The sequence below is a fragment of the Spermophilus citellus genome, assembly GCF_964194105.1.
Source record: "Spermophilus citellus genome assembly, chromosome: 2".
NCBI lineage: Eukaryota > Metazoa > Chordata > Mammalia > Rodentia > Sciuridae > Spermophilus > Spermophilus citellus.
The window spans coordinates 178645251-178670842 of record NC_138183.1 but is presented as its reverse complement, the minus strand read 5'-3'; the positions used below and the strand labels follow the sequence as shown (position 1 = coordinate 178670842).

Sequence of the window (25592 nt, the reverse complement as noted above, 5' to 3'; positions counted from 1 at the left end):
ACTTATTGCTTACACCTTTGGTACTTAGCTTCTTCCTTGATGCTTAGAAAATTTTGTAGCAAGCAGTAAAAAACAGGGCAATCATTGTCGAGATCCTTATCTTTGTTATAATCCCTGAGCGCCCTCACTCACCCTTCATAGTGCTCTTAGTGGATTCATTTACCTGGTACTCCTCAGCAGCCCCTTCTACAGAAGGATGTCCCTGAGCCCTTTGCTCCTGAGAGCTGGAGCAGAGCAAACACAGCAGGGGTTTGTCCTCTTCACAGAAGATCTTTTTTGTCTCTTTGTGGATCACACACATTTTCCTCAGTGCTCAGGGATTTCCTGAGACTGGCTTTTCTGGAAGTGGACATCAAATTCTTCAGAAGAATATTCTTTTTGACATATTTCTGTTGAGTTGGCTCTCTGCACACAGGGCAACAGGCAGGAGTTTGGGCTTGTTCCCAGGAAAGGCAGAGAAAGGACCAACAAAAGCTGTGCCCACTGCCTATGGTGACTGGGTCCACAAGGTTCTTCCGGCAGATGGAGCAGGTGCATGCTTTCTTGAAGGCTTGTGAGATTTCTAAGTCCATTTTCTGAGGGAAGAATATCAATAGAATTTATTCATCCATCCTTGAAGAGAAAAAGTCCTGAACAAAATTTTATTCAAGTTCTTATTGAATATCATACTCCTGCCTGTGCCAAAATAGACTTCCTTTAATGTATGACCAAATATAAAAATTAAAAAATAAATAAATAACTCAAATAAATTATGCATTTCAGAGAATATCTCTCTCTACCAAGCCCAAACTATTTTTTAGCACTGCTTCACACTGTGAAAATATGTAATTATTTTAATCTGTTCCATAAAACAAAGCATCATTTTTTTAAAGAGAGAGAATTTTTTTAATATTTATTTTTTAGTTTTCAACGGACACAACATCTTTGTTTGTATGTGGTGCTGAGGATAGAGTCCGGGCTGCACGCATGCCAGGCGAGCGCACTACCACTTGAGCCACATCCCCAGCCCCAACAAGGCATCATTTATAATTTTATTTTGCTAAATATTTGGGTTCTCATATCTACAAGTGGTTGAATTTCTAGAAATAAGAGGGAAGAAATATTCCTAAATATATGTTTAGATCTATAAGTACAAAATTACAAGTTTTCTGGAAACTAGTTTCCAAGTCCCTATAAAATACACAGGACTAATTAAGGGATACAAAACTAACCAAATTAAATTAAATATCACTTTAATTCCAAACTATATTCAAGTCAAGGCAGAAGATGAATGATTTTTTAATACTAAGTAGAGAAACAGCATCATTTCATAGAGATAACCTAATTTGATGATCATTTAAAATAGGAAATTTGACTTGATTTGGCTTGGGAAAGCAGCTACAGTTCCACTATAAATTGTGTACTTACCTAACTAGTGGGTCCATGGTTTCACCAGTGCTTGTTGCAGAAGGGAAAGTATGAAGTCAGCTCCAGGATTACAAGCTCCAGTTGTAGAGGAGGTAGATTAAATTGTCCCTTAGCCAGGTGAGTTCCAAACTCTGCTCTGGAGAAGAATGAGCTTGTCTCCAGGAGTGACCTTTTACTGAGTGCCTGAAGACCACATTCAGTTCTTCCTTGATTGCATTTCAAGATGCTTCCTACCAGTGTTAGTGTAGGTAATTGGGTTAGTGTGGGTGATTGGATTAGTGTGGGTGGTTTGGTAATGTGGGTAATTAGTTTTCAGGTACAGAATATTGATGTATCACCTTGTCTAATCTTCATACATAAACCTCCACAGGCTTACCAACAATGATCAATTAAAAAAAGAAAATGAATCCTCAGCTTCAGATTATATCTAATTTTTTTAAGTTGTGTTCTTTTATTTTTTTTTTTGCTTTAAAAACAGAAAGAGGGTGTCATCAATATATGATTTTTAGTAAATATTTTTGAACATTTATAAATATTTTGCCTAAGATTGAATTTAATTTTATTCTGATACTTAGAGAGGGATTTAGTTTAGAAATTTTATTTTACTCACCAGGTGAGGGGGTGCATGCCTATATTCCTAGCTAGGGAAGCTGAGGCAGGTGGCTCAGCAATTCAAACCCCAGCCTCAGCAATTAGTAATGTCCTAAGCAAGTCAGTAAGAACCTATCTGTAACTAAAATATGAAAAAGGGCTAGGATGTGGCTCAGTGGTTAAGTGCCCCTGGATTCAATCCCTGGTACACACAGACACACACACACAGAGACACACACACACACACACACACACACACACAAGAAAGAAAAAGGAAAGAAAGAAAATAATTTTGTTTTTCTCACCTCAATCTCATGCTTTCCAGTAAGAGACCTAGGGTCCTGCCTTGCAAGTGCTTCTTAAGGAATGACACATATTCAGTGTAAACTGCAAGAGCAGATGAGGCACACCTCCAACTCATCCTGTTTGGAACATGAAAGGTGCGACCACAAAGCTTCTACAGACTCTTTATATGCTGGATGGACTTTTTCTAGATCTTCCCTTGTACACAGATTAGTGTCAAGGATGAATTTGTCCAGCTGTTACTAATTATGATCTTAGGATATAAAATCAAGACTTTTCATACAAGAATCCTAGGCTTTAAGGGAGAGTGTAGCTTTAAGGGAGAAGTAGCTGCCCTGTGATTTCCTGAGCTACAAAGGCATTAGGCCCTGTTTTTTGCCCCAGATTTTCAAAGTGTTAAGATGAGGAAAACTCCTCATTTCTGGAAACCTCAAATGTTCATATTTGCTAAATTTTTTCCCTAAAAGAGAAATCAAAGAGATACAAGCTCTCAGACACTGGCTTGGGCATCCATACTTTATATCTGGAAGATGCAGTGTGGTCACAGTGATTTCTGACACCTAGGATAAAGCAATTATATAAGGTCTAGCTCAGGCAAAAAAATTGAGACAGCTGCTGTGCACAAGGGTTCATGTAAATAATACCAGCTACTCAGGAGGCTGAGAGTACTTGGAAGGATAAAGAATTTAAGGCCAGACAGAGACTGAGCAAGATGATGTAAAAAAAAAAAAATAGTTGGAGGGGGCTAGTTTCAGACAATGTTAATGCTGTTAAAAAGTTATCCATGAACTTGAGTTTCACCTGGGAACCAGCAGAGCATTCACCACTTCCTGTTGAAGTGTTTGGGAGTAAAACAGGGGAGAGACAAAAAACTGCCAAATACTCACAGAGTCTGTGAAGTCAAGATACTTAACCTCTGTGCTATTTACTGCTTCTATCTCTTATGATGGTGGAGGCATGTTACAGGCAGGAAGTGGAAGCTACAAGCTGAAGACCCAGACTTTTTGCACAGACAGCCAGGGTGGGACACTGTTAAACCTTTTGCATGCAGCCAACAGTATGAACCTTTGGAACACACTTCAATCTTTATGTTTCTTCCCCTTGATTTTTATTTTTAAAAGTTTATATCACTATCTTAACTTTTAAAAATTTGCCTTTTAATATCAAAAAAAAATAATAAATAGAAGACTTTACCAAACTTGAAATAACTGAAATAAATGAGTGATCTGTAGAAAAGTAATAAATCTGATCTATTTACAAAAACATTGTATAAAATGTCATTTTTGTAGCCAGCATGGTGGCACACTCCTGTAATCTCAGCTACTCACGAGACTGATGCAGTAGGATCACATGTTTGTTTATAGGCTGGGCAATTTAGCAAGGTCCTGTCTCAAACTCAAACATGAGTAGGGCTGGAGATGTAGCTCAATGATAGAGGATCACTAAGTTCAATTCCCAGTACCACACATACTCAAAAAGAAAATTATTTCCTTTCCCTTTCCATTCTGTATAAGTAATCTTAAAAGTTACAACAAAAGATATCAAAGTCACAATTTACAAGGACACCTTACCAACCTTTTGGAGAAGTGTGCCAACTGATCTAACTGTAAAGAGTACCAACACCTGTGCCACATCTCAATGTAGTGCTGTAGATTGCTTCGTGTCTGAATGGTGTTTCTTCTTTTACTTTTTTCTTGTTTATTTTTATATATTATAATTTTCTTATAAAAATTTAACAATTCTATGATAATGTAAGATGAAAATTGACATGATTTCTGTCATACTAGACTTTACCTGTGTGTGTTGTGTCTGAATCAATCTGGTGGGAAGTTGAGTTGGTTTGGGGATTCATTACTGATGTCATTATTTCAGTGCTGCATGGGCTGCATATTCACCTAGCATTACTTTGTTTTAAGGGTTGGACTGGCTCACCAGTTTGTCTCAATATCTGCTCCACACTCTAGTTCTTCATACAAACTCTTTTCAGGCTCTCAGACAAACTTCATTTACATGTTACTCATCACTTTCTAGTCTCATTGGGCAATGACAACATGAAGGATGTAGGAGCATTCCTTGTGTTTCTGATGAAGCCATGATCTTAGGCACATTCCATGTCCCTGAGTCTTGGGAGGGGTTTTATCCGTGATCATGTCCACCTCCACCTGTAGGTCTAGACTCATCTCATATTTGTGTCTACTTTAAAATTTCTCTCTGCTTTTAAAATGTCTTTATTTCCCCTTTCCCAAAGGCAATAATATATTTTGCTCTTTGTGGCTTAAAGTTTTGTTAAACAGGAGATATAATTACCTCCTGGTGAAACAAAATATCTCCCCCTCAATTGCAACTTGTCCTATATTTCATTCCCAGTTATTACTGACCTGTATAATTATTTTCTCATGAAGTTAATTACTATTTTAAGTTTGGAGTTTGGGATACACCTCAGTTGTTAGAGTATTTATCTTGCATGCAAAAGGCACTGGGTTTAATCCCCAGCACCTCCCCCCAAAATTTTAAGTTTTAATGTTACATCATAGAGTCTGCAATTTATTTAAGTAAGGTGCCATTGGTATTGTGTTTGTGTGTATGTGGTGTGTGTGTGTGGGGGGGGGTAAAAGTATATAAAATGTATTCTATTAGTAAATATCTAATATATCATTCCTTAGATATATACAGTGGAAAAACTGTTTGAATATTTTTTTCAGCTTATGCTTTTGAGATTCATTCACATTGTTGCAATGAGAGTTTGTTCATTTGGATTGCTTCATAGAATTACTTTGCATGAGTGTACAACATTTTAGCTATTCAACTGTTGGTGAGTGTCTTTGGCTCCAAATTTTAGGGTATTATGAGAAATGATGAAAGGAACAACATTGCCTATAAATTTTACCTAACAAGTATATGTAGAAACTGCTGATAATATATGTTTATCCCTACTGGAATACCTAGGCCTTAGAAAATGCTTTCAGTAAGTAAGCCAAAATTTACTTTTTCAATTAATAGTTTCTCTAGCCTTGTGTAAACTTTATTTATTCTACATTTTTGTCAACACATATTATTCATCTTTAAATTTTTATTTATTCTTGCCAAGGTCTAGTGATTCAATTTATGGTTTGAATTTGCAATAATCTAATGACTCATAAATGTGAGTATTTTTTCATATTTCACTGACTACATATGTGTATTCTGTTTTGTGATGTTACCATTCAAGAAAACTTATCTAATTTTTTTTATCAGGTTCACTTTTCTTTATTTACCAAACTTTATGCATCTGTGTTAGTCAGGGCTCTCTAGAGGAACAGAACCAACAGGGAATATATGATTATTGAAAGGAGATTAGTAGATTGGCTTACAGAACCAGAAGCTGTATAATCCCACAATGGCTGTCTACAGGCTGGAGAGCTGGAGAAACCAGTAGCTGCTTAGTCTAAGATACTGAAGCTTCAGGACAAGATCGATTAATGATGTAGTCCCAGTGAGATAAAAGGCCTGGAAACAACCTAATAGTCAGTGGTCAGAGTCCCCTTTGGAAGAGTGAAGGAGCTCGAGTCTGATCCTCTCAGGATATTGCAGCAGCAATCTAAAACCCCTCAAGAAGAATCAAGCTAGAGGGCACTGATGCCTCATTTTTCCAACTTTTATTCCATCCAGGACTTCAACCACACTTAGAGTGAATCTGTACTGGATCTGTACTGAATCTGTACTTCAGTTTGCTGTCCCATATGTCAATCATTTCTAGAAACACTCCCATTGACATGCCCAGAAGCATCCTAATCTTAAGCATCCTTAAGTCCAAAGTGACAATTCAGATCAACGAACACAGCATCTATGATGCATATATATTGTATCTTTGATACATACTTGGTAAATATATTCTTTTGAGGGGAGTGCACTGGGAATTGAAAACAGGGATGCTTTACCACTGAGTCACATACCATGTCACTTCTAGTTTTTGAGAAAGTATCCCACTAAGTTGCTTAGAGCCTTGATAAACCTCTGACCCTACTGCCTTAGCCTTGCAAGTGGCTGGGATTATAGGCATCTACCATCATGCCTGGTTCCAGCTTTTATGGTTTTGAGAAAAGATCTTGCTTTATTGCCTTGAATACCTGAACTCAAACCAACCACCTTATTTGGCTTCCAAGTAGGTGAAATTACAGGCACAGTGCATGGCAATTTTCCAACTCCGGTTTTGTATGTTTACACTTGTGAAATATTATCTTTAAGCAAAAAGTCATTAATTTTAATGCAGACCCATTAAATTTTTCCCCATTGATTATTGTTTTTATGTCTTGTCTAGGCAATTTTTCTATGAGACTACTATTTTCTCTTAAGTCAACCTGTAAAAGACTAGGTATAGGTAGGGTTCAGTTTTCTTTTTGTCCCTCTGTATAACTGTTTGATTCAGCACTAGATTGATTGTCCTGTGATTGCCAATGCAGAGGAGAATGCTAATAATTGTAAATATTCACGTGTATGATTGTAATTTTAGAAAGGAAATCATCAAACAGATGATTAAGCATGATTACTCAGAATAATGGACAGGATGGACATATAGTAATATATTTTGAACATGGTTTGTCCTCAATAAAAACCAAGTTAAAGTGTAATTTCATAGAGCAGTGGAGTTTTGGGATGGGGCCTTTAAGTCATTAAAAAGGATCAGTACCTTTCTCCTGGGACTGAACATGAATGAAAGAGTGAATTTTTTGGCCCTTGGAGAGTTATTTTTAAGAAAGTGCGTTGTTATGAAGGATGCCATCCATGTGCTCCCACATTCTGCACTGGATGATTTTTCCTTCTGCTTTTCTGCTATGAGCAGATTCATCATGAAACTTACCAGAAACTGAGGCACCATGACCTAGAACTTACCTGTCTGAGGCACCATGACCTAGAACTGTGAGGTAAATGAATCTTTTCTTTATAATTTACTCAGATGCAGGTTTTGTGTGAAAACAACAGAAAATGGACCAAGATGAGTAAATTAAATTTAGTGAAAAAAAAGAAGGGAGAAAATTATGTTCTTATAACCATTGAGTCTTTATGGTCATGCTTGTTTGGGTAGAGAAAGAGACATGTTCTCTTAGGTTGAATTTTAACTTTATTAAGTCATACTTTATCTATTCTTTCATTTGTGACAGTCCATAAATAAAGTAAAACCAGAAAATGTATTCTATTTCATGTATCATAGGCAATTATATTCCTCAAATGAATAAATTTTAAAAAACAAATTTTAGGAATATATGGGCTTTTAATATAATCACCATAATTAATAACAGAGTAAGCAGGTTTTCACAACATTAGAAGGAGTGTAAAGTTAATAAAATATAACCTGTTTGTAATGTTTGATAATACCCAAGGAAGAGGGCTTCCTTAGATATTTAATTTTTCATACATTGGGGCATAGTCTTATCTGTGTCTGGTCAGATGTGACTACAGCAGAAAACAGGATTGACACGGGGAGAAAAGGAACAGGAAAGAATACTGTATATCAGTGAACTTTGAGTAATATTAATGAAGCTCACCGTTCTACCTTCATAATCCAGGAATACTCCTATTCGGCCAATGGGCCTTGGTACATATTGAAGTACAAGTGGGCAGGTGGTAAAGAGAGTGCAATGGGAACCCTCCTTAACATATCCAAGAAGGAAGAGCCCCTCCACCTCATCCATCTTGTAATTTCGGTTCTTTTTCCAATAATCATTACAGACTCCCAAAGCCCAGTTCCAAGAGTCTCCCACTTCCACCTCCCAGTAATATCTGCCAGTGGTAAAAGTCTGAGTACCCCAGGCAAGAAAGCATTCTGATGTTGGAGTGACCAAGGAAGCACCTTGTGGATCGCATCCAACATTCACGTTTCCCAGCTCTCCATACAGGAAGACGTGGCAGTTGGCTCTTTCAAGACAGAGTAATATCAACTATAAGAACAATATTGCAGACATGTATGTAAATGATAAGAAGTTAAAGTTCTAAAAAATGTTTTTCTGAGAAGAACCGATACTACTGAGAAATGTGAAATTGTAACAGCAACAATGATTTTGGTTGTAAAACCTAATAAATTATGGGCATGAATAGTAAATCTACAGAACAAACAAATTCCTTACCATAGATAAAGAAATTTGTTGAAAATGTGAAAAATCAAATATTGAGTCAATTATAAAACTAATATCTTTTAATTTAATTTTTATTTCAAAAAAGCTACAGAGAGGATGCCCCGAACTCTCTGGAGGCATCAAAAATAAGTATCAGAAAAATATTCCTATTTCAAAAAAATGCTGTCATCATTTGGATGAGAGGTGAAGATTTTTCTCTCTTGTAACCTTTTCTAAATAACTGGATAAAAATGCATTTATACATTTTAGAAATTATCACTTGGTGAAATTAATTCTTATTCACAGTTACTAAATATTCAAATATATTATAAATGCTGTTGGAATCCACTTTAATCCTTTCTGTTATTCCTCAAATTTTGTAATTTTAGAAAGAATAATTTAAAATTTATTTATGCAAAACTTTTCACTATCCCTAAGTTTTCTGCATGCTCTGCACTGCCCTGCATAGATGACATTTAACATACTGCTTTTTATATTCAGCAAACCAAAATCAATTTTATGTGTATTTTCCTTTTGTGGTGATAAAGCTGATTTCTTCTCTTAGATTTTCTATAGCTATTCAAAATTTTATGTCATTTAATCACATATACCCATGTTAAAACCAACATAAATTTCTAGTCAACTATTCCCCCCCCCAAAAGCTTCTCCTAACAATTCAAATTTAGCAGGATAAGGTGGCTTAAGCCTGAAATCCCAGAAGACTGGGATAAGCAGATGAAAAGTTCAAGGCCAGATTGGGCAAATTAGTGAGACTCTCTTTCAAAACAAAACTGGGGGCTGCATATCTGGCTAAGTGGTAGGGTGCTTGCCTAATATGTGCAAGGCCCCAAGTTAAAATGCCAGGACCAAATTTTTTTTCAATAATGAACATACTGAACAACTGCATAAATTTGTGTGTGAAATTGAATAATGAAACTTAAATCTGAGTGTAGCTCTGTTTATTAAAATTTCCAATTTTTATATCACTTGTTTTATACATATATATATACCTCAGTACATATGAGCCTGGATTATATTTAAGTAGTTTTTTTAATCTTTCACTCTTTATACTGTAAATTTGACTATAGACACATACTCAAGAATTTGCAGCCAAATTATTTATTTCTAAAATAAGTAAAATATTTAATAAAAGAGAAATACCACCCATGTGATCCTAATAACAAATAATAGATTGTGAGAATACTGCCCATGGGCTTATGCTTACCTCAGAAGCTGTTGAGCCTGTCAGTTAGTCCAGTGATGGGCCTTGCACTGAGTTCTGGATTCACAGGCTGGACTATATACAGCTGCATAGATTCAATCCTGCAAGAACGAAGATGCAGTTAACATATGTACAGTCAGAAAATCATGATTCTTCTTGATAAGACACATTATAAGAATTATTGCAACACACAGATGTGGAAATACAGAAATTATCACTTTGTGAAATTAATTCTCATTCGCAGTTCCTAAATATTCAAATATATTGTAAATGCTATTGGAATCCACTTTAATCCTTTCTGTTATTCCTCAAATTATGTAAACATACTTAGTTTTCTGTTCAATTTTTTATATTTAAGAGTGAAAATCTGGTGTCCTTTCAGTTTTCGGTGGACACAACATCTTTATTTTTTATTTTATGTGGTGCTGAGGATCGAACCCAGTGCTCTGCGCTTGCCAGGCAAGCATGTTACCACTTGAGCCACATCCTCAACCCATAATTCTTATTATTACGATCTTGTATAATTTCTTATTGAGTTTTCATGTTTCTTCTATATGTAAAATGTACATAATCCATTCATTTTGTTCAGGACTAATTGCCCTCTTAGGAAATGTCCTGAATCACATTGGATTTGCAGAAACTGACCTTTTGGTAGATGACTAATAAATTCAAAGTGCTGAGTATTTACCATTTTGTCCATTCACACTGAAAGTCAGTACCAGGTTATTATAAAAGAAAATGCTAAACATATTCTACAATACATACAGGCTTTTAACTCACCATTTGTAAAAAGTAAGTAGAAAAAAATCATCTAAACTGTTCTGTAGGTTAAAGGATGTTCTGTTTCTTGACCTTTGAAGTTCTGCAAGCATAACCTTGCCAAGATTGTCGAGGTGCTGTCTCTTTCCATTCAACATCGGCCTTCCAGAATCCTCCTTTGCTTATTGACTTAACCAGGGCATCCTCTGTAAGGCTAAAGCTGCTGGCCTCAAGGGATTCTTAATTCCTATTCACCCAAAGGTAGAAAGTTCCTCTAATATATCTTAGCTTAATTATATATTTGAATGCCACTAGTTTTTGTTAGTGAGAGTCCATTTCTATCATGTACCACACCATCTAACAGGCCAATATTTTCACAAATTGAAGTCTATTACCAACATTCATCATGATATTTATGATGTTGAGTATTTTTATTTTGTTTAACCAAGAAATTTAAAATTGTACTAAGGGATTGGGGATATAGCTCAGTTGGTAGAGTGCTTGCCTAGCATGTAAAAGGTCCTTGGTTCAATTTCCATCTCCACAAAAAAAAAATAAAGAAAGAAAGAAAGAAAGAAAGAAAGAAAGAAAGAAAGAAAGAAAGAAAGAAAGAAAATTGTGCTAAGGACACAATTGTGTAAATTAGAGAATCATGTGGAATCTATTGGGAACACAGGTAATGAAATATACTTTATGGATCTTTAAAACCCTTAGTTTGTAGATGCAGCTTGAAAGAAACACTATTTCAAAGGTGTTGTTTGACAGATCATACTCATGTATAAATTAAAAGCTCTGACAAGAAAGCGGGAGAAACGATGCTTTCCTCTAATAATAATAAATGGATCACCCTTAATCACTTTTAGGACAATTTACTGCAGTTTTTTTCACTTTTTAAAGGGAAATTTGTTACCTGCTTCTCTTTTTTTATACCTTGTGGTTGTGAGAATTTAAAAAAATATGAAGTGGCACTGTATCAGTAGAATTTAACAAAGAAAAATGAAAGCATGCAGTGCATTTAAAGCAGAGGCAGTTTAATGGTAAGTATTGGTTACACTGGTGAAGGAAGAGCTGAAAGAAAAACACAAGCCAGAAAGTAGCATCACTAGGGATCTGCTACCATCCTAGATGGGAGGGAGAGTGTGACATTACCTACCCTCTGGGCCAGGGTGGTGCATACAGGCAGGGAGGAGATGGTGCCCTGCACAGGAAAAGGAGAAGCCCAGTGATTTCTCCTTTTTTTTTTTTCAGTGAATATCCTTCCAGTCCTTGTTGGAAATCAGCTTATGTAGAAAACTGGGAAACTCAGCCCTCAGTGTCAGACTACAATTGACACAGGGCAGAGTAGAGGGGAGACAAAGAAAGCTTCTGGGGTCTTACAAGTCCCTGCCTCATGCAGTCAGTCCTCATTAACACTGGGCTCCTATTCTCCCCTCCTAGGTAGTTTCCATGCAAACACATGGATTAAAGAAAAACAATAATGGTGATATTTTAAATTGACTAATATTAAGAATGCATCAAAAAATAAATGCTGGAAGAAAGTATACAATATTTAATGCATCAACTATAAAATATAAAAGGCCTGACTGGATCCTTTCTTTCAGGCATAGTGCTTGGCATGATTGCCCACTGGAAGTGACTGCCAAAAGAACATAGAATAGATTTTGAAACCTGTGTTCTGTGTCAAAACACAACTGTCACTTCAGTGACTTCCCTTCAGTTGTCTTTTACATGTGTGGGGATTTTTGAACTCAAATCTTCCTTTCTAGCTTTCTTAGATCTTTCTTTGTCATTCCCTAGATGTTGAGAATTCACTTCCCACCTTTCACTTCATTTTCCTGCACTTTAAGATGAGGTGGTCAGGAAAGGGTCCTCTGTCCCATGCAGTCAGCCTTCCAGTCCTCAAGTGGGTGACCATGCAGGTGCTTTTCTCCCAGACCATAGAAAGCCCTTGGTTTGCCTGGGTCAGATCCCACAATGTGTGTCCCAGAGAGGACTAAGAATTTCTTCAGAGAAACCAAGAAGTGTTTGCTAGCCACTGGGAGAGGCTCCAACACATTTGGGTTTCCTTTTGCTTATTCCATTACCAGGAGCCCCCTTTCTTCTGTGCTAGAATGTCAGAGTTGATCTCTAAGGCAGCTCTGACCTAGGCAGGAGGAAAGGGGAGGAGGAACCAGGAGGTCTCACTACTGGCCAGAAGCCAGACCAAAGGGGACTCTGAACTAACAGTATATGCATACTCATTTGCTGAATCCCAGATTTTAATTTTTAAAATTATATCCTTCCAAATTTCTAAAAAGAGATTATTGTAAGGGTAGAAGTGAGAAACAAATATCAAGCTTATTTAATGAATTCATGTGGATTGGGACAAACTCATATGTATATATTTTCTAAAATAATGCAATAAAGTTGAATTGAATCTGGAGTCAGAAAGAACTGAATTCAGGTCTTGATCCTATCCCCCTACTGGTGGCCTTGGATTCTGGACTGTACAGTAACCCCTGTCTCACTGCAGAGTTATGAGGTGTGATGTGACTGTTGATCCTGAAAGCCTTGCACACATTGTTTGGCCAGCCCGCTGCTGCAGGTGCTTAATAACTGCTAAACCTGAAACATCTAAGAAAAAAAAAAGAAGGAGGAAGTATGAAAAAAGGAGAAGCAGGGCAGGGAATGAGTAGGGAGATGGGGAGGAGGGAAAATGTCTGGATGAGTTATTAAAGAAAAGCAAATCTATGTCATACAAACTAAAGCAAAATTTTACTAAGTATTTCAGAAAATGCTAATCTATCTATCTACCTATATATCAAAAAATCCAAAATCCGTCTCTTAAAAAAGATTAATTAAATTGTCAAATTTATAGGACTCATATAAAAAAGGGATGGGAAATTCTAATTAAGAATTTAGGACCAAGAATTAAAAAATCAAATGCACATGCGCTCAGAAATTAATGTAAGTAAGAGGATTTTTTTGAAAAATTGTATGCTGACACAATTCACAATTTAGATGAAATGAACAAATTTCTTAAAAAAAGACAAAAGCTGACAAAAAAACAGATGATATTAGTGTTGATTTTTATTAAAGAAAATTGAACCATTATTTTAAACCAACAAAATCCTCATAAAAATTCATGATATATATCAGTGAATCCATCTAAACATTTAGACAGAAATACAAACTTAGACAATGTCTTCCAGAGAATGGAAAAGGGAAGTAATAATTCCCAATTTATAAATTTTATATCTTAGTCTGACAAAGGCTTTACAAGAAATAAAAACTATGATACAGACTCTCATGTAACATAGATGCAGCATTTCTAAACAAGTTACTAGCTCATCAAATTTAGTTACAGATTAAGGCCAAAGATGCCATGTTCAAATGGAATTTTTTCTAAAAAGGGTAACTTAACATTGGAGAGTAGAATGAATATAAATAACCACAAATCAGGAAAAAACAACTGATATGATTCATTGTTGGTTCATAATTTTTAAAAAAGTTTCAATCAATGAATCAAAAAGAATAGTGAGATTTAATAATCTAACAAAGAATGTCTATAAAATCTTACAGTCAAGTATCATATTTAATGGAGAATTTGAAAGCTTGTATATGGAGTGTGGGTGACAGGAGGGTATTGTTATCACCAACCAGGTTCACCACTGCTCTGGGTGTCTCTGTCATAACAACTAGACAAGAAAAGAGTCATAAAAAATAAATCATGCATGGACCAGCAAGAATTAAATCTACCATAATTTATAATGTATTATATTACACATAGCTACCATAATTTGTAAAATTATGGTATTTGTGTCATTTTATTATATCACATGCTTGTGTGGTTATAAAACTTCCCCAAATCCATAAACTATTAATTAAGGAAACTAAAAGCTTATGACTGCACATTTGTGTTGTTTCCATTAAGCATATTAATAATAGCAGGTTGATTATTGACCTTAGTGTCTAGTTTTCCCAAAATCTTTAAGTCAAAAGTTTCATTCAGTAGTTGAAATGCAGATGACCATGTGAGTCTGAGTGGGGCTATTTTTCCTAAACAAGTGTTCCCAGATATTTTTTGTTATCTGGGTAACACTGTTGACAATTTAAATCTTCTTGCTTTCTGGTTAAAAAAAAATGCCAACTGTATCTCACCAACTACAATGAGTTGAACCTGAGATTCATCACTCGTCATCAGCAACACACTTATATTGCTCCACTGAAGATTTTAATATGAAACCAATTGATGAGAGTCTGACAGCAGCTAGACACATGTGAAATCCACATTGCAGGTCAGATGTATGTGTTTATTCTCATGTCCTGGCTTCTCATAACATCCCCTGCCTTTCCCAGTCCCTGCTGCAGGAGTTGAATAAACCCAAATTAGATTGAAGGTCGCCACCAGAAGGCAGAGGATCAGTGGAATGTAAATATTAATGCACTGGGCATTTTCTGGGGAAGTGATGAAATTTTTTTCTAGAATTAGATAGTTACAATGGTTGTACAATTCTGGATATGCTAAAAATCATGAGCAAAACACATTAGAAGAATGCTCTCTATGAATGTATATGAATTTATCTCACTAACATTATTTTTAAAGCTATTCCTGATATTCTAGTAAATGCTTCACAATAAACAAGTTTATGAAAATGAATTTCAGTAAGCAAATTAATACATTCAATGTGGTAGATTATTTTTGTAGCCATGGAATAACAGTTTCTTAATGTTACACGTGCCCACAGATCTCATACATACTCTTGTTGTCTGACTTGAGTGGGTCTCAGGACTTCAGTTTCCTGACATGGGAGCTCACCAATTAGAACTTATGACACTTGACTTCATAGGGAACCAAGGCAAAGGACAGGCTCAGAGGGGAGGTAAAGAAGGAAGGAAGAGAATTAACCATCATACAAGCTCACAGTTCCATTGTCATAATCTAGAAATACCCTAACCCTACCCAGAGGCCTTTGCATATATTGAATTAGGGGTGGGGGTTGGTAGAGAGACTGTAATGCCTGTTCCTCTTCAAAGAAAATATGAGAAATGCCCATCAAAATCAATACTTTAATCAATATTGATTGTTCTGGAATATTTAAAATCGCCCATAATTCAGTTGGAAGAGCTCAGCACCTCTACCTGAGGTCAAGACCTGGGTCCTCCTTGCAGCATAACTCTCTATTCTCTGGGTATCTCCAGGTACACTATGCTGGTCATCCCCAAATGTCACACCTCTGACATCCTTAATACAGCTTTGTAGTGTCAGCCACTTCCTATTTCACAGTACTATTAACTGCAGAAAGACAAAACTCCAATTAGCAAATGGTACTGTGTAACCTTGTTGTGAGAGGCAGAGGATCTATGTTCAATTATTACTTTGTCTCTCATCCTCACTAACAAGAGCAGAGTTCAGCCTCACTCAGGTGTGAAGCAGGTTTATTATGACCTCTGCAGCACTCACAGCTCCTTCCCATCATGGAAAGAGAGAAAAAAAGAAAGAGAGAGGGAGAGAGGAAGGAAGGAAGGAAGGAAGGAAGGAAGGAAGGAAGGAAGGAAGGAAGGAAGGAAGGAAGGAAGGAAGGAAAGTAGGTCAATTCATATGGCTGTGTGGAGCAGCAATTTATTTTTGTTTACCTCTAGATAATTTGTTTCATAAAATATGAAATCCTTACTTTTGAAGAAAACTGTAATTCCGTTTTTTCTTTAATATTGATAAAAATATTCATCACTTTGCTATGATGCAGGTATTCATTATGATATCAGCTATGACTGTTACATTTCGAAACATCAAAAATTACATGACACACAATATATGCACATTTCAGCAGTTTCTGAAAAGAATGTTCTTGCTTTGCCTTATCTGCTGAGACCCTGGTTCTAACCTTACCTGGGTTTCAGTTTTCTGCTGTGTATAGACCTGTTTTCTAGTATGGGATTAACACAATTTTGACATGTTCACAGTTCACTTAACTTTCATCTATTTAGAAATCTATCTGGTAGGATTGGAATTATTCCACTTGTGACAATTTTATCTTTTTTTGTTTGTTTGTTTTTGCCTAACAATCATTTTTGTCAAAACTTTCTGATTTACGAATAATATATTTTTTGTAGAATTCATGATAAATGAAACTAGAATATAGGACAAATTAAAAATCACTATTCCATATTCAAAATTCCAAAATTAAACTAAATAAACACAAACGTTTGATTGGTACTCTGAGAAGTAAGCATTGTATCATTTCATAATCACATAAGCTAAAAATTCTGTTTTTTTGTTGTTGTTGTTTTTTGTTTTTGTTTTTTTTTTACTGTGGCTGTGCTCAGATATAACTAAAGTGTGGTCTGAATTTTGCATCTGCAATCTGTAAGTTAAAAGGTCAATCTTGGTCATTGTAATGTGATTATGCAAGGAAGGATGGTACAAACATTCTAGAAAATCATATACAAATTTTATGTCAAAAATTTTAAAATTGAAAATGGGTATTCCTCATTTCAGAAGCCACTGAAGAAAGAAATTGAGTCCTGACTGCCAGACAACTGTTTCTTACCTCTGAAGCTATTCAGCATGTCCAGGATTCCAGTGGTGTTCCCTGATGTGAGCTTTTGGTTCTTTTGCTGAGCCATTCTCATCTGCAACAACTTAGTCCTGTAAAAATGACAAAATTTTTCCATTTGGGGTTAATTTAATCTCTTTGCTCATGTGTTTTCAACCCATTGTGCATTCAGTAGCATATTATTAATCTCCAGGTGTTGGAGTAAATTTTATTTCTTATTTTAGCATTGATTTATAATTTCATTACATTATGATCTAATAGAAGGCAAGGTAGTATCTCCACTTTTTTATATTTGCTAAGAGTTGCTTTGTAGCATAATATATGGTCTATTTTAGAGAAGGTCCCATGTTCTACTGAGAAGCAAGTGTTCTCACTTGTTGAACGATGAAATATTCTACATATGTCAGTTAAGTCTAAGTTATTGATTATTATATTATTGAGTTCTATAGTTTCTTTGTTCAGCTTTTATCTGGAAGATCTATCTAGTGATGAAAGAGGTGTGTTAAAGTCACCCCAAATTATTGTTGTGGTCTATTTGACTCTTGAACTTGAGAAGATTTTATTTGATGAACATAGATGCTCCATTGTTTGCGGCACATATATGTATAATTGTCAAGTTTGTTAGTGTATGGTTCCTTTGAAAAGTATGTAGTGTTCTTCTTTATTCCTTTTGATTAACTTTAGCTTGAAGTCTACTTTATTTGATATGACAGTGGAAACCCCTGCTTGCTGCTGCAGTTCATGTGAGTGATGTTTTTTCTCAACCCTTCACCTTCAGTCTGTGGATGTCTTTTCCTGTGAGATAGCATATTGTTGAGTCTTTTTTATATGCAATCTGCTACCCTATGTCTTTTTAATTTTTAAAAATTTTTTATATTTATTTATTTTTATTTATTTATTTATTTTTTATTGGTTGCTCAAAACATTACAATGATCTTGACATATAGTCTACATCTTATTATTGGTGAGTTTAGGCCATTAACATTCTGTTATTATTGAGACATGATTTGTATTTCTAGCTATTTTTATTTATTTTTGGTATTTAACAGACTTGGTTTCTTTTCTGACTAGATTTTCCTTTAGTGTGATACCACCCTCTGCTGATTTTCATCATTGTTTTTCATTTGCTCTTCGTGGAATATTTTGTTCAGGATGTTCTCTATTGTATTCTTTCTAATTGTAAATTCTTTTAACTGTTGCTTATCATGGAAGGGTTTTATTTCATCATCAAATCTAAAGCTTAGTTTTGCTGGTGTGGGAAGTCTGGGCTAGGCCTGGGCTCCCATGGTAGATGGGGTATTGAATTATTTGAAGCAATTGAAAACTAACCTCAAATCACATTGTGGTGGTTTTACAACACTTTATTAAAATAAAATTTAATAAACAAATTTATAAGTTCAATGTGGTTATCATAATTTATGACCATAAAATGTTTATACTTCCTTAAGTTAAAACAAGCCCACAGATATCATATGTAGAATGGTAATATGACATGAGGTAGTCCCAAGAACACCGTTTCTTCAGATATGGACATTCACCAATTAATTCTTATTTTCTTTTAAAATTTTCATTTTTTTTCTTTTTTCAGTATTATGGAATGAACCCAGAGACTCATACATACTAGACAAGGGCTCTACTACAGGGCTACACACCCTCCTCCCCGCTTTTAACTCTCTTTAAATGACCAGTCTGCCCTCAAAACTTGTGTCCCTCCTGTCTCAACTTCCTGTGTAGCTAGTATTATAGACATGTGACACTATGCCCAGGAAAACCTAAATTTTATGGAGAATCAAGGAAAAGAAAAGGATTCAGAGGTGAGGTCAAGAAGGGAAAAGAGAAACTGTATATGAGGGAACATCGGTAAATATCATAGAAACTCAACATTTCATTGTCATAATCTAGAAATACCCCAACCCGACCCTCAGGTCTTTGTACATACTGAATTAAGGGTGGGGAGTTGGTAAAGATCCTACAGTGGTTGTTCTTCTTTAAGGAAAATAGGAGAAATGCTTTCTCAGAATCAAAAGTGTCACTTTTCATAAAATCTTTACAGACGCCGAGAATCCAGTTGGAGGTGTTCTCCACATCCACCTCCCAGTAGTGTCTACCAGAGGTAAATCCCTCAGCACTCCATATAACGTAACTCTCAACTGTCTGGGGATCTTTAGTTCCACCATCATCTCCAAATATCTTATTTCTATCTTCATGAGAAAGACTCATATAGCAATTGGCCCATCCTTGAATAGTTCCATTGTTCACTGCACAAAAACAAAACAAAAATCATATCAGTAAAGAGCATTTGCATGTCTTGGACAAAAACTGTCTACCTAATCAATCTCTTTATTTGCCCCTCTTCTAAGGAACAGTAGGGAGCAGAGAGAGTTCAAACCCATGTATGGAGAAAGTTTCCTATGCCCTCTTTAGCACCCAGCAATCTTTAAATTATAATGCTAAATAAAAGAAAACAGAAGGTACTCCTTGTTGAGTGAAGGGGTAATGTAATATCAGCTTTTGGATGGTTTGTTTCAGGTCACACACACAAAAAGTCTTTTTTCTTTTATTTTCTCTTTTTTTTAGTAGAAATCTCTTCTTGAATTGTTTTTGTTACCATTAATAAATAGACACTACTTTGCTATGATTGTGCCTGTTTCATTATCAAACACTAAATAATTTGACAGAAAGCAACATCTGCACACTTGACAGGAAAGAATCTTGGACTTACATGATGTGTTGAGACCATGAATCCAATCTAACTTGGGTTTCAGCCTTCTGATATCTAGACCTCCTCTCCAGTGATGCACAAACATGGCTGGGTCATGTTTACAGATCACTTACCTTTCAGTTCTTTTGAAATCCATCTGATGGTATTAAATTGTTCTATTTATGGGAAATTTAGTCTTTTTTGTTCAATAAAACTTGTATTTTATAAATAGTAATTATTATTTGCCCATTGAATATCATAAATGTACTTGGAATATAGAATAGATTAAAAGCAACCAATATCACATTTAAATCTTCAAAATTAGAATAAACTGAAAAAACACAAAATACTGATGGCTGCTCTGAGAGGTAAACATTGTATTGCTTAATAACTCTCCAAACACCAATAATGTTCCTTTTCTTGTACTGTCTGTATTAGAACTAGAATATGTGTCTGAGCTATAAGTTAACAAGTGTGGTCTTGGTCATTGTATTATGACTATACAAGAAAAAAAGATATAAACTATTCACATCAGAATATTAAAAATGGGAAGCCCTTTATTTGAGGAACCTAGTAAAAAATTTGAACCTGAGTGCCAAAGGCTCACACTTACCTCGGAACTTGTTCAGCATATCCAAGATTCCAGTGATGTGTAATGAAGAGAGCTCTGGGTTCACTGGCTTGGGCTTCTCCATATCCAGAAACTCGATTCTGGAAAGAATGATACCAGTTACACTTTCAAAACAAAGGTCAAACAAAAAATCATTACAAAGATACCACTTTTAATCCAAGATGTTGTTAAAATTAGCCATGTTGGTGAATTAGGTGTACATTTTATTCAACTCTCTTGGGATTGTATGATACTTTTTTCTAAATTTAATATACTAAAATTCAGTCTCCTTATTCATCTCAAACATTATCCAACTTAAAAAACACTGAGTTTCATTCCTGAATCAACCTTGGAAAATGCAAAGATCTTGGATATCCTGGAGAAGGCAGACTATTCAACTTTTGGGACTTTGGTCCACAGAGGTCAACAATGATATAGTCATTGGTTTCTAAAGGGGAAGGTTCCTTGAACCAGTGACTTTGATCATCTCTGCCCATGGAAGGTATCTAGTACATCCTGGTAGCACTGATCTTGAGGGTTCTCAGGCAGCCCTTCCCCTCTGAACATGTGCTGTGTGCCATGATGAAATGGGATCTGGTCATTGTTACTGATGGTAATAAAGCCACCACCCTTTCCCATCCTAGAGAGTATTACTCTTTCCTATCTTGTTTACCTCTACCTCACTAGAATTGAATCCTTTTCTTGGATACGTTATGAAAATCTCCTTAGTAAAGTTTATATGGACTGGGCTGGAGAGGATAGAAGGAATGGGTGAAACAAAGCCCAGAACACCAAATCATTCTTAGGTATGGTTGAATTCAGCCACATAAGGACATTTTTGAAACCAAGGTACATATTACCTCAGAGCCTCTTTACAAAAATAATATCCACAGACAAAGATGTTGATATCTGAAAACATAAAATTTCTCTTCTTCAAGAAAAAAAAAAAAAACTTTCTCATAAACCAGAGATTATTACGTAACACTCACCTTTCAAATATGTCCCCTAAGTCCTAAAAGGAAAAAAGAAAGAGATAGTATTAATAATGTGTCCTTCTGTATCCTCTCTGGTACTGTGGTCCTTTGGTGTGTGTGTGTGTGTGTGTGTGTGTGTGTGTAATTTTATTTTTCTCATTTTCCTCTGAAAAGTCACCTGAGTTTATGTTAATACCAAAGCCCACATTAAACATGGAAGACAGACTTGGTGAAAGATGGAGCTTAGAAAGGGTCTGTGCAGTGATACAACAGGACCTAGGTTCCTGTGTCACTCATCTCCCAGGCTTAGTCCCAGGAGACATCTGACCCCCTCTGACAGTTACAGTTAACAGTGAGCTATTTGAAAAATAGTGCACTGAAATTGATCAACAACTTCTGCACATCTTGCCTACTAGAGGGGAAAAGCCTCATCTGCTTTTGTGCAGAACAGAGGGTGATGATGGAGTTGGGAAACATAAACTGAATATTTCCTCAACAAAATTAACTTTCCTCTGATTACTGAGTTTTTGGATAATTTCTCTGTGTGTATAGTCATCTTAATGACACAAGATTTTGTCTCATTTACCTTCTACAAGACTTACAATCTCTCAAGATTACCAGAATATAGGGAAACAAGTGATTGGACAATGATGGGTGTAAAGGAGCTCCTACCACTCAGCTGAGCACAGTGGGCTCTGCAGGCAACATTGCCCAGACAAGGATTCCTCTCTCTAAGGATGAACCCTCCCTGGTCACCTGGAGCAACTCCATGTCAGGCTTATGGCACATGTCAGTCAGCTCCCTGTACATTTCCTTCAGCCTTTCCCTGTGTTGGGCCATTCTGATTTCACTGTCTCTGAGTTGTTGAAAAATCTCCTGTGCTTCTCTTTCTAGTGTCTCCAGTTGAAATCGCTTCTCCTCCACGTGAAACTTATGCATCATGTGATATTGAACTTGGATCATGTTCTTCCTTAAGACTACATATTCCTGTAGAGATATTCATTTGAAAAGATTACATTCAAAAACATTTTTAAAGCTTCAAATATTATCGTCTTAGCATCAAGCAAATATTTCAAATACTTTTTGTCTCATGCTCACAGTGTCTTAAATATTTACTAATCCTGTCTACCAATTTTTCTCCGTTTCTTGCCTCTCTCCTGTTTAAGAAAAATGTCTGAGGGGTCCCAGGCTATCTCCCTATGATATCTTTTCAGAGTTCTTAATGCATTGTTTCCTCTTTTATCTGAATCTTCCTCCTTTTCTTTTGTTCCTTTGTCTGATTCTTCTAAATATTTTTCAATATTTATATACACACTGTATGAAACGTTAAATAAAAAGAACCTCCACATTGCCCATAGTTAAAAATCTATATCTCTCCTCTCCTTCCAAGTAACTAGTGCAATACTGTCTTATCTTCAGTGTCTGGGAAGATTTCTCCAAACCTCCAAAGTTTGACAAAGAATACCAGTCATGCCTCATTCACCCCCATATACTTGTATTCTTCGCATTACCTTGTGTTGGCCAGTGTATTCATACTATTACCAGAAATCACTGCTTTTTTTTTTTTGAGATGAAAACACTATCCTTCAATATCAACTCAAATTTATCTGACAGCAACATTTTAATGAGCATAATGAATTAGCAACATCTTAATTAGAATAATGAAAACATTTTCAAACTTACCACAAAAGACTGACATTTGTTAATTTCTTCATTTAGATTATCTTGCATATCCTGAGTCATTTGCCATAAAGGATCCATTTTCTTTAGCAGTTTTTCCTGCAACATAACCATAGGCTTGAGTAATAGGGAAGATAGTTTTGTAGGTTTCATATTTTGTGTAGTGGAATAAAATAGTGCTTGGTAATACAGTAATATTTAGTTTAAAAGAGTCAGATTTTTACAAATTAGTCTAAATTGATTTTACTATTTTAGATATTTGAAGCAAAAGAAAAAAAAGATTTTGAAAGGAATCTATAGATAATACAATCAATTTTCTGAGAAAGTAGTTTTTACATAACCTCACTATGTAAGGGTCCATCCTTCAGTAAAAGAAGCCCATGTTCCTAGTACTAGCCATCTGCTGTACTGCTGCCCCAATTCCACATATTTGGACATATATTTACTTCTTTATTTATTTTTCAGTACTGGAGATTGAAGCCAATGTTTCCCACAAAATAGGCAAGAATTTTCCTGTGAGCTATGTCTCAAACCCTTAAAGAAATGAAAGAAGAACTGTGTCTTACTAGGTTGCCCAGTTTGGCCTCAAATTTGGGATCCTCCTGACTCAGTTTGCTGAATAGCTAGGATTATTGGCATAGCCCCCATGCTCTGTCATTTAGACAATGTTTCTAGTGGAAATGTCCTTCATGAGCAGGAAATGAGCATTATGATTATAGTGTCGAATTGATCAACATTTAAACAGCATGTTTACCTCTTACGATTTACACTGAAACATCACCACCTCTACCATCTGCATTCTCAACTGCCTGATTATCATGGTTCTTAATTTCTCTCTTTGATCTGGACCCTACAGGTTCTAAGTTACTTCAGGCCCATCACTCACCCTGTACTCTTCTGCCGCCCATGCCACTGGGCTGAGGCTGTGAACTGCATGTTCGGGTGAGTCAGAGCAGGGTGAACAGAGCAGGCTCTTGTCCACCTCACAGAAGAGCCACTTTTTCTCCCCATGTGTCCTGCAGAGCTGCTCCCCAGACCTGGGGTCAGAGGGAGGTGTGGCCTGTCTGGCAAGAGAAGCCAGCTTCTTGAGCATGATGTTGGTCCTGAAGTCTGAATTCTCTACTATTTCTTTGCACTCAGGGCAGCACATTGGCGTTTGGGCTTCCTCCCAGCAGAGAAAGAGGCAGGGTCGGCAAGAGGTATGTCCACAGTCTATGGTGACAGGTTCTAAGAAGTAATTCATGCAAATGGAGCATGTGAGTTCACTCTGGAAGTCTTGCAAGGCATGCGAATCCATGTTTCTGAAACCAAAAATATAGAGGATGGAGTAAAAGGAAAGTGGGAGAGGAGAGAGTGATATTCTTGTGTCTTGATGATGGTATAAAAACAATAAAAAGACTTTGGTCAGTCCTGATTGTTCACTTGAGGCATGCCTAATCTTTTATTAACTTTTTGTAAGACAAACCTGGATATGTAGGCTGAGTTTCCTCTATGACACAAATGACAAAATGAGATGAACATGATCTTTATTTTTAAAAAAGCAACTTTCTTATTCATTTGGACAAGTGTAATATTGGGACAAAGAAGTTTTAGGATGATTCTAGACTTACTTACATTAGCTGATTTTTCCAGATGCCCATCTAAGATCTCTCTCTCTCTCTCACTCTCTCTCTCTCTCTGTTTTTTTTTTTTGTCTCTCTGACTCAATGATGGTAACAAACATAGAGACAGTTAATCTTTATGCCAAATGTCTATGATCTCTGCCTCTCTACACATAGATGGACTTTTCTAAAAGACAATTAAAATTAAGTATGATTCACTTGAAGATGGCTTGACTTAATCACTGTTGGGTTCAACTTCCATCTTCTGAAACTACAAACAGTTGAATTTATGCTTCTAACCTTAATTGAATAATATATTTAAAAAAATAAAATGTAGTGGGGTTTATCAATGCATGCCTCTTGTCCCAGCTATTTGGAGGCTGAGGGAAGAGGATTGAAAATGTGAGGGCAACCACAGGAATTCATTGAGATCCTGTCTCAGAATAAAAAATTTAAAAAGGGGTTGAGGATGTAACTCAGTTGTAGAGCCATCCTGTGTTCAATTCTTATTACTAATAAAGAAATAAATTAAGTTTTTTAAACTGAAAATTAGAATGTAATACTAGGGATGTAATCAGTAGTAGAGCACTTGCCCAGGACTTGTAAGATCCAGAGTTTTAGCCCTAGAACTGAAGTGGAAATAAAAAAAAAATAATAAATTTTCATTACTTCTTATTAAAGAAAATAATATTTACCAGAATCAGTTCTTACCATCAGAGTGCCTTTATATATTGAGATGATGAGTAGGCATGCTATAGTAGTTATCAGCAACAATTAACCCATTGTTATTTATAACAAAATCAACTAGAGAGCCCGGTGCAGTGGCACATGCCTACTATCCCAGCTACTGGGAAGTCTGAGGCAAAAGGAAACTAAGTTCAAGGCCAGCCTAGGTACCTTATTGAGACCGCATCAAAACAGGCTCTAAACAGGGGAACATTAGCCCTGGGTTCAACCCCCAGTATAAAAAAAATAGGGAGAGAGAGAGAGAGAGAGAGAGAGAGAGAGAGAGAGAGAGCGCATAAATTAACAATAGTGCTTTCCTCTCCAGAGACTACCCTTCAGTTTAGAGATACAGTTTAGAGATCATTGATCATGGTGAAGCATGATCAATTGATC

The 25592-nt window shown here is 36.0% G+C and overlaps 1 protein-coding gene across 1 annotated transcript; it reads right to left on the bottom strand.

Moving 5' to 3' along the window:
• Positions 1–260: 260 nt before the first annotated feature.
• On the bottom strand, positions 261–24169 carry LOC308634556 (tripartite motif-containing protein 64-like; the record flags this gene model as incomplete). The annotated part of the gene is made up of 10 exons (XM_081268459.1): positions 261–575; positions 7824–8193; positions 12879–12984; positions 16902–16999; positions 18790–19165; positions 20222–20319; positions 21208–21230; positions 21949–22179; positions 22876–22971; positions 23759–24169. The coding sequence occupies 10 exons, from the start codon at positions 24167–24169 to the stop codon at positions 261–263; spliced, it is 2124 nt and encodes a 707-aa protein (XP_081124585.1).
• Between the last annotated feature and the right edge of the window lie 1423 nt (positions 24170–25592).